The sequence below is a fragment of the Raphanus sativus genome, chromosome 9, assembly GCF_000801105.2.
Source record: "Raphanus sativus cultivar WK10039 chromosome 9, ASM80110v3, whole genome shotgun sequence".
Lineage (NCBI taxonomy): Eukaryota > Viridiplantae > Streptophyta > Magnoliopsida > Brassicales > Brassicaceae > Raphanus > Raphanus sativus.
Window position 1 is genome coordinate 4,531,487 of NC_079519.1, and position 10,959 is coordinate 4,542,445.

A 10,959-nucleotide genomic window follows, 5' to 3' on the forward strand; every position below is an offset into this window, starting at 1 on the left:
TCTGTATGAAGTATTGTCTTTTTCCCATCAATTATTTGATCATCCTTTATAGGTTTGTTACAATGAACGGTTTTGCGTGATCCCCGTGGTAAAAATCGAAGTTGGAAGCGAATAGCATAGAGTCTAAACCCCTATTTTCAACCCTCACTGCTAAAATGAACCATTCATAGGCTGTCCATTTTATGAATAAACTCTCAAGTATTTACGTATTTTTCTTAATTTTCCCGAAGCAATGAAAGATCATATTAGGGGACATGCATATGTCTTGTATAACTTATAAATCCTTGATTTCATTTAGACGTGTTGATTAAGTGTTAGTTTTTAGAGATGTTTAACTATAAATCATTCATAGGCTGGTCTCTGTATGAATTATTGTCTGCTTCCCATCATCAATTATTTGTTCATCCTTTATATGTTAGTTAACATGAATCGTTTTGCATGTTCCTCGTGCTAAAAATCGAAGTTGGAATAGAATAGCATAAAGTCGGATTTCTCTATATTCAATCCTCACTGCTAATGAATGATCAAGAATGTGCGAGAGTTAAAAAAAAAAATCTTTTTGAAAATTTAACCGCAAGACTTCCTATAAATACCGATACAATGGGTCTGATCTCTACAAATCAACTCACTCAAATAATTATAAATAATCCCAATCATGTCAGCATTACTCCCATTAGCCTCCTCTCTCATCACTCTCCTGTTGGCTGCAGCAATCTGTATCCACGGAGAAGAATCTGTAAGGGACACCAACGGGAACGAAGTTCGAATTGATGAACAATACTTCATCCAACCGATCAATACCAAGAGTGACGGAGGTGGCCTTGTCCCACTTGATGATCCATTTACCAGTTGTCAACCACTTGGCATCACCGAAGCATTTTGGGGTGAACCGGGCGTGCCGGTTAACATAGCATATAGATCGGGGTTCATCACGCCACTAAAAGTTATAAAAACAAATTTGAATATAACCGTCGAGTTCAAGTACAACCTCTGCATGGAGCTCTCCAAGTTCTGGGAAGTCGAGGGATCCCCACGGAATCCCGCTCAGCCTGCAATTCGCATCGGTGGTAGTCCTAAGGAACCAAGTAGCTGGTTTAAGATAGAGAAAGTGGGAGAAGAAGAAAAGAACACTTACAAACTCACCACTCCTGCCGGAACCGTTGGGGCTATCCCAATACCGGGAAGTACACCACGACTAGTTCTTACCAATGATGTGTCAAAGGTCATCTCCGTCAAATTCATGAAAGTTAATGATGCTACTACTAGTCAAGACCATGTAATGTAAAACCCTAAGCCTTGGGCCCATGACAAAAAAATAAGGGGTTGAGATAATACCCGTCATAATAAACTTTTACCTACTGTCCAAATAAATAAAATAAAAATTATGTTTTCAAATATGAAATTCGATATCCAATATTCTAATTCTGTTAAAAGTTAAGTAGCCAATCAAACTTAAATGGGAATCAAAAACTATAATATACATAATGAGAAATTTTTTTTTATCCTCCAACTATTTGTAATCCACAAATTCAAAATATTACTTGTGCAAAATTATTTTCGAACAAAACGCTGGCTGTTCATCAAGGAGATTAAAATAATCAATCATTAAAAGTTAGAAGGAAAACATTATTTTTTCGTTTAAACGTTAGACCATTTTAAACTCAGATTTGTACAGTTAAAAATTGATTAAATAATAATTTTACCTAAATAGTACTCCCTCCGTTTCATATTATATGTCGTTCTAACCTTATGCACACAGATTAAGAAAACATTTAATTTTACATATTTCCAAAATAAAAACACTATTACCAATACACCTAACCATATATCAACCAATAGAAAAATTGAAAAGAGAATATTGTCAATAAATTTTGCATTGAAAACCGAAAACGACACTTATTTTGAAACAAAAAATTTCCTCTAGAACGACATATAATTTGAAACGGAGGGAGTACTTAGGTATTAAATGTGTTCATTACATTTAGTTAGAGAATAAAATATTCATTTCCCATAAAATTTGTCAGGTGAATTGCATGGCAAATCTCTCATTAGTCCCTAAGAACAACCTCATTAGTATATAGTAACTCAAGATAAAGTTTTAAGAGCAATCTTATAGCATAGTTTTTTCAATAGCATATATTCTTAATAGAAGGTCTATTAAAAAACGTTTGTAAACAAAAAAATACTATATTCTAACCATGCATGCATAACCCAGGATATTTTTAAAATATATATATATGAAAATATTTTTTTTTTTTGAACTTTGAAAAAAGAAAAGAAAAATATTAGAAGTACTGTTTACAGTTTTGTATCTGGATGTTGGGAAAAGAAGTTCTTATGGGTTTCTCGTAGCTTTTTGAAAACTCATTTTCACATACCTCATATTCTTTTGTTAATTAGAACCGTCGACCTCATTTGAATAACATTTTTTAACTATAAATCAATTATCAAAAGACTAAAGAAAATTTCATGTGATATTTGTAAAGTTATGTGTGTTGAAAGAAAACCGATTTCTCATCTTTTATTGGTTATCGCTTCTAATTTGTTATTAGTGATAAATTTATTTTGATTAAGTTAAGGATATTCATGGCATTTAAGAGTCCAAACAATTTTTAATCGGAAGTGTAGTATACATATAGATACTCTTTTCAAATATATAAATATGGTATAATCTTTATAAATTAATATTCTATAAATTAATAATTTCCATAAATTAATAAATTTCGCCGGTTCCAACTTAGGCCGGTTCAAAATTTGACACAAATCGATAAAATAATAAGAATATTTTTTTAGAAAAGTCTATGTAAATATATGGTCTCATTAATATTATAAATTAATAATTTATATGTATACATATTTTATATAATCAAGAACCTATTATATATTGTTTGTTTTATATTCACAATGAGATTAACTTTATATTTTCTTAACACTTAATAAAATTTTGAAAAGATTTAGTAATATTATATCTAAAACTACATTTATTTTCTATGAAATATATATTATATACACCAAATAATATAATAAAATTAATATAAATGTCAGATTTCAAAATATAAAAATTAATGTCTTTTTAAGATTTAAAGTGATACAATGGAAACCATGACATAATTGTTTTAAATCTTTATTTTCTTTGTATCATTTTAAATGATGTTTTAAGATTTTTATTTTGTTTTATAATAAATGATGTACTAAATATTCTAGAAAAAAATAATATCATTTGAAATTTGTGATCACTTACAAAATACTACATTTATCTTATTGATTAAACTAATTCTATTTAATGTTATTATTATATAACCAAAATAAATTGCATAAAATTTTATATTTTTATAATCTTTGTGCAGAAACTTTAAAAAGTATTTTTGAAATATCCACCCATTAAATATTAGAGAAATTGCACTCCCTGCCTACATCTTATACCATAATTAAATCTATACTCTAAATTCTACACCATGATTCTTTCCATAGACATAAACTTGTCACATCATAAGTATTTTCTTAATTTCATCAATTTACTCTAAATATTAATATTTTTTTCTCGTTAATGAGATTTTATGTGAAGATAGCATTAATTGGAAACGCTGTTACGCAAAGTGTTTTATGCATTTCTCGTAAATGAAATTTCATGTGAAAAATACCATTAATTGGAGACGCTGTTATGCAAAGTGTTTATGCATTTTGCTATCTGCTCCAGTAAAATTCATTGAGACAAGTAGGCCCGGACATAAAATCCGGAACCCGAAATCCAAACCGAATCCGAACCGAAAAACCCGACCTACTATCCGATCCGAAATATAAAAATACCTGAATGGATCTTGTAGGGTGATATAAAAAATATCCGAATCCGAAGTGTTATTAACCGAACCCGAACGGGTAACCAGAAAAATCCGAAACTAATAGTTAATATAAATATTTTAATATATATATATATAAGTATTTTAGTTATTAAATTTAATATTCGTGGTAACATGATATATAATAATAAATATTAACAATATTAAAAATATTTTAAGTACACAATTAGTTATAAATAAGTAATTTATAATTTGTTCATTGGAATAACAAGTCTACTCTTTATAATATAATGTATATTGTTTACAAATAATATTTGTTTTCATGCTTGATTTAACATTTTATTGTTATTTTAGCAATTTTATGTGTGATGATTAATTTTTTATTAATTTAGTTGTTTTTCTTTATGTTTTTTTTTTAAAGTTTTTGTTTTTTTACTTTGGTTATATCCAAACCGAACTGATATAACCAGAACCTGAATGATATATGGTTACTTTATGGGTTTTATGATGCAATATAATTTTTAACCGAACCTGAAGTGTTATTATCCAAACCGACCCGTACTAGTGAAATTTTACTATAGAACCTAAGAGCGCTAAACCCGAAAACCCGAAAATCCGAAAAACCCGATCCAAACGCAAACGGGTACCCGAACGCCCATGCCTAGAGACAAGTTTTACTCAACCTATCTCTTCTTCTTATTATTCATGTTGTTATTTACAAAACTGGAATTTTCTTATTATTGAGAGTTTGATTTGCCATCACTCATTTGTTTTCTTGCAAAAATGTGATATGTAGTCCGGCGGAAAGAATTAGGTTTCTTTTCTTTTTCGTTTTAGTAACTATTTAACAGAGAACAGAGACAAAAATGTCTAGAATCATTCATACTTTGTATCCTCCAGTCCATCACTCTGTATGAAGTTATTGTCTTCTTCCCATCATCAATTATTTAACCATCCTTTATATGTTAGTTAAGAAGAACCGTTTTGCATGATCCTCGTGTTAAAAATCGTAGTTGGAATTGAATAGCATAAAGTCTAAACCTCTATTTTCAACCCTTACTGCTAAAATGAACGAATGATCAGAATGCGACAGAAATGAAAGATTAATCTTTTATTTTTACTGTCAAAAGCTGTTTTCAATCTTATTTTGAACATTAAGCGGTTTAAAATTTAACCCCAAGAGTTCCTATAAATACCGATACAATGTGTCAGATCTCTATAACTCAACTCAAACAAACAAAAAAACAAATGGCAATCATGACATCATTGGCCTCTTTTATCATCACTCTCCTGTTGGCTGCAGCTGTCTGCACCCACGGAGAAGAATCAGTAAGGGACAGCAATGGGAACGAAGTTCGACTCGATGAACAATACTACATCCAACCGATCAGTACATGGAGTAACGGTGGTGGTCTTGCTCCACTTGCTGGTCTAAATCCCTTTTGTGAACCACGTAGCATCACCGAAGCACTTGCGGGTGAAGCGGGCGTGCCAGTTAGCATAGCATATCCACCGAAGTTCATCACGTCATTACAAGTTGTCAAAACAAATATCAGTATAACCATCGAGTTCAAGTCCAACGATGACTGTAAGGACCTATCCATGTTCTGGCAAGTCTACGACGCACGGTATGTCATTGAGCCTCCAATTCTCACCGGTGGAAGACCTGAGAAACTAAATAGCCGGTTTAAGATAGAGAAAGTCGGAGAAAAAGATGGAACAAACATTTACAAATTGACCACTTCTGCCGGAACCGTTGGAGGCATCCCAGTATTGGGAGCAAAACCGCACCGAGTTCTACTTCTCACCAATGATGTGGCTAACATCATATACGTAAAATTCATCAAAATTAATGATGTTAGTTCTACTTCTCGTGTTGAGAAGTTAGGTCTAAGGATGATCCCATTCTACTAATCAAGACCATGTAATGTAAAACCTTAAGACTCAGCCCATGACCAAAAAAGGGGTTGTAATAATACCCATCAGAATAAATAAAATAAAAATTCGATTTTAATATCCTAATTCTGTTAGAAGTTAAGTAACCAATCAGACTTAAATGGAACTCCAAAATTATTTATTGACAACCATTCGTAAATTATTGTGATGTACTCTTTCTGACATATACAATTTCTAGGCATTGAGTCTATCTAACAAATAATTTTCATGAAGGTTTCACATTGTTAAACCGGCGTATTGATTCCCCGCGTAATCCTCAATTTTCACAAGCAAAACCAAAATAATTAACTTTTAAGCCTTTTGAGCTTTTGACGTTAGCATATCTCTTGCGGTCGAATCAATGGGGATGTAGGCCATTCTTACCGGAAATCAGGAACATGTACCTTGTTCGAGGCCAAAAAGGGTGCAAAGATAGATACTTTTTGTACACAAATCTTTATAGAAACTTCTTTGTTTGACATCTCGTTGACATACATCGAACATCAACTAGACTTCTCGATTAAAACATACTTTAAAGAAAACTAAGATACAATAAGAAAAAAATAAAAAATACTAAAAAATCGAGGTCAAAGTTGCATATGTAAACAGACACATCTTAATTCTTAAAAAAATATATGTTGACAATGAATATCTTGAAATGTTCATATACAAGTGTATGGTTTTTTTACAAATATATGTATATATATATTCTATTAAAAATGAACTACAAAATAATATTTTCTATTTTTATGTTGTTGCTTAATTTTTTTTCCTAACTAATTCTAATTCTAATTATTTTATTTATTGTCTTTTTAACTAGTTCGACATGATTTATATTACAAAGTATAAAATACAATTTATCTATTTTTTAAATGTTAATTATATCGTTTACACTCATATTTTCAATCTTCTTAACTAATTCTTTAATTGTTTTTACCATATATTTTGACAATGTTTATTTTGTAGGTTAACCATAATAATTTGACATGGTTAAATGAAATTGTTTATTTGTAAGAAAAATTCAAAATGGTTTATAAATAGTATTTTTGGTTTGTTTACATAATTAGTTAAACATGGATATCGGGTATCCGTTTGGGTGTATATCATCTTTTGGGTATGAGTTTTTGGGTTGAAATTAGACTCTGGTTGGGTATTATAAAATTTTGGATGGATTTTGAGTCGGATTAAATAAAAAATAAAAAATAACCAATATAAATTTGGTATATAGTGATACATGTAAAATATATTATACTAATAATAAAAAATAAATATTAATTTATAAACAAATAAAGTCTAATATCCGCATCCGGGCACGTCCACGGATCAATCTCTAGTAATTAATGAATATACATTATTAAAACTGAAATACCTTTGGGAATTATTTGGAAATATGGATAAAAATAAAAAATATAATATTCAGTTAAACCTCTATAAATTTATAACGTTGAGACTATACTAAAACTATAATTTTTATTAATTTATAGAGATTATAAATTTATCGATATACTAATTGAATCAAAAACTCAATTTGAGACTAGAAAATTATATTATTTTATAGAGATTTTTAGTATATATTAATTTATTGATTATTAATTTAAAGAGTTTATAATGTTGTTTGAAAATATGGATAACAGTATACTAAGAATATAATAATAATGAGCTTATGTTATTAAGAAAAATTAGAAGTTCATTATACTATGAGAAACTATCTATCTAAACCACCTTTAACATATACGAAAATTGTTCAATCTAATTACTAAAATTATCTTTTGTCTGAAAAATCATAAAACAAAATTTAATATTTGTATACATATTTCAAATCAAAATAATAATCTAAAACTGATTTATATCAAAAGTTGATTTGAAAATATACATATTTGATTCCAAACACCACTTAATTTATGATTTTTATATTTCACATTAAGTTTTAAGAATATAATATATGTGATTATTTATATGATGGTACATATAAATACTATTAATTATATGATTATTTATATGATGATACATATAAATACTATTAATTATATGATTATTTATATGATGGTACATATAAACTATGATTAATTATATGATAATACATATATGATACTCTTTCTGTTCCAAAATACTTGATGGTTGTATACATAAGAATTAAAATATACATTCTTTCTTAAAAAACAACATTAAAAGTATAAACTAAAATTAATTCAGTCAATCCTTAAAAATAAGTATAAAATATTATTGATCAAACAATTTTTAATATAATTAAAATTAATATAAAAATATCAGAATAATTTATTTTTAAAACATCAAAAACTCTCCAAAAACATCGTCTATTTTAGAATAAAGAAAGTATATAATAGTAATATGAAAAATAAATAGTAATATTTTTTTTAAATACATTTGTGCGAGTGTGCGGATTATATGATTAAATCTTTTGACGTTATATGTTACAAGTTGCAAGTAAATCCCGTCCTCGTACGGCGAGATATTTGTCGAGGCCAAAATAAGACCACATTCAGTGTCTCTGAGATTCCTTCATATCCAAGAAAAATCAGCGTTTTCTTGGTCTCTACATTTCTCTTTTAGCCCTTATCATTATTCACTAGCTCCATATTCTATGCCAATCCAAATTTAAGAGTTGACATGTATATATATATATATATATATATATATATATAGTTCTATCCTCATTTCTAAAACTATCAGACGATTGAATTTAAAGCCCATATGGCTGAGTTTCCGGCAAAGAAAAATACTGATTCCAAAACCAGGATGAATAGCTTCACGACCAAATGCTCTTCGTTGGGGAAACAGCATCGTGCCCGTCTCTATATACTCCGCCGCTGTGTCACCATGCTCCTCCGCTCCTACATCGATCAAGATGACTAAATTATCAATATACATACAACACCTTTATATGAGTTATATGGCTATATTTCTAGTTTTTTCCGCTAAATTTCATTTTTTTTGTTGGCTTCCAACACCTCTAGCTAGAGTCTCTTGTGGGCCTTTTCCCCCTCGCAGGGATTAGGGTTTTGGCTACCGTGCTTGCTTACTTGCTTCACAAGTGACTTATGAAAGACGTTTTGTTGGAGAATATACTTCAAGTAATGTTTCCCCACATGGTTGACAAATATTACTAAGATCAAGAATGGAGAGAGTATAAAGAGGGTTTACTTGTTAATCTTAATCTAAAATAGATTAATTAGATCGTTTTGCTCCCTAGCTCCCTCTGTAACATGATGTTCTTTCAAGTTTATTTGTATCCCTCTGCTTTTTTAGTTGACTTGAAATAATAAAGATGTTAATGTTTTTGAAAAAGCAAAGATGTTAATGTAACCAACAAGAGATTCAAGTAACAAACGTAACTTGCTGGTCTCTTGGGTTACATTTTTCAAAATTACAAAAGTGACATTTATATAGTAAAGTTTATACTTTTCACTTTAATTTAAAAATTTCAAACAACATTCGACATTTAAATTGATGTATTCTAAACTATCTTTCATGATATATAAAAATCATTCTAGTTTTTTAATATTTAGTTTACTAAAATTTCATATATTGACTAGATCAGTGGAATTATCATTATAAAATCTTCGTTATCTAGAGAAACGAAGACAACATATGTTATAAACTCTTTGACCATCAGCTTATGTTACTGTTCGATGAAACTATACACTAAAACCATAATTTAATATTTTTGAAAATTTTCAAAAATTTGTGGATTAACCCCTTCTAAAATAATATGTTTTCGGTAAATTCTGTATATACTGAAGTTTATACTCTTCACTTTTGTTTAAAAATTTCAAACCACATTCTACACTGAATTTATATATTCTAAACTTTCTTTCATGGTATATAGGAATCATTCTGATTTTTTTAATATTTAGTTTAGAAATATTTCATATACTGTCTAGATCAATAGAATTAGCATTATAAAATCTTCATTATCTAGAGAAAGAGAGACAACATAGGTTATAAACTCTTTGACCATCATCTTATGTTAGTGCACGATGAAATTATACACTAAAACCATATTTTCATATTTTTGATTTTTTCCAAAATCCGTAGGTTAAAACCCTTTTTAAAAATAATGAATTTCGATAAAATGCACTATATACTGAAGTTTATACTTTCACTTTGTTTAAAATTTCAAACCACATTCTACATTTGAATTAATATATTCTAAACTATCTTTCATGGTATATAGGAATCATTCTATTTTTAATATTTAGTTTAGTAAAATTCATGTACTGCCTAAAATCAATGGAATAGCATTATAAAATCTTCGTTATCTAGAGAAAATGAGACTACAAAGGTTCTAAACTCTTTGGCCATCATCTTATGTTAGTGCTTGATGAAACTATAAACTAAAACAATATTTTTATATTTTTGAAATTTTTCCAAAATCCGTGGGTTAACCCCTTTTAAAATAATGAATTTTCGGTAAATGCTATATATACTGAAGTTTATACTCTTCACTTTTGTTTAAAAATTTCAAACCACATTCTAAATTTGAATTAATGTATTGGAAACTCTCTTTCTTGGTATATAGGAATAATTCTAATTTTTTAATATTTAGTTTAGTAAAATTTCATATAGCCTAGATTAGTGGAATTAAGCATTATAAAATCTTCATTATCTAGAGAAACAGAGAGTGCAAAGGTTCTAAACTCTTTGATCATCATCTTATGTTAGTGCTTAATGAAACTATACACTAAAACCAGATTTTCATATTTTTGAAAAATTTTCCAAAATCCGTGAGTTAACCCCCGTCTAAAATAATGAGTTTTCGGTAAATGTTCTATATACTGAAGTTTATACTCTCACTTTTGTTTAAAAATTCAAAGCACATTCTAAATTTGAATTAATGTATTCGAAACTATATTTCATGGTATATAGGAATCCGTCTAAATTTTTAATATTTAGTTTAGTAAAATTTCATATACTGCCTAGATTAGTGGAATTAACATTATAAAATATTCATTATCTAGAGAAATGGAGAGTACGAAGGTTCTAAACTCTTTGACCATCATCTTATGTTAGTTCTTGATGAAACTATACACTAAAACCATATATTTTGAAAATTTTCCAAAATCCATGGGTTAACCCCTTCTAAAAAAATGAGTTTTCGGTAAATGCTCTATATACTAAAGTTTATACTCTTCACTTTTGTTTAAAAATTTCAAACCACATTCTACATTTGAATTAATGTATTCTAAACTATCTTTCATGGTATATA

The 10,959-nt window shown here is 28.6% G+C and overlaps 2 protein-coding genes across 2 annotated transcripts; both read left to right on the forward strand.

The window, feature by feature from the left end:
- The first annotated feature begins 609 nt into the window (after positions 1 to 609).
- Positions 610 to 1,402, forward strand: LOC108826275 (kunitz trypsin inhibitor 2-like). The gene has a single exon (XM_018599660.2). The coding sequence runs from the start codon at positions 656 to 658 to the stop codon at positions 1,283 to 1,285; it is 630 nt and encodes a 209-aa protein (XP_018455162.1). The 5' UTR covers positions 610 to 655; the 3' UTR covers positions 1,286 to 1,402.
- Positions 1,403 to 5,021: 3,619 nt separating this feature from the next.
- LOC108826495 (kunitz trypsin inhibitor 2-like) lies at positions 5,022 to 5,811 on the forward strand. Its single transcript, XM_018599872.2, has one exon. It carries the CDS (start codon positions 5,046 to 5,048, stop codon positions 5,709 to 5,711), a length of 666 nt encoding a protein of 221 aa, XP_018455374.1. The 5' UTR covers positions 5,022 to 5,045; the 3' UTR covers positions 5,712 to 5,811.
- The last annotated feature ends 5,148 nt before the right edge of the window (positions 5,812 to 10,959 follow it).

Bases quoted from the DNA above. Each gene is read 5' to 3' on its own strand.
- LOC108826495 (XM_018599872.2), top strand. From the start codon at position 5,046: ATGGCAATCATGACATCATTGGCCTCTTTTATCATCACTCTCCTGTTG.
- LOC108826275 (XM_018599660.2), top strand. From the start codon at position 656: ATGTCAGCATTACTCCCATTAGCCTCCTCTCTCATCACTCTCCTGTTG.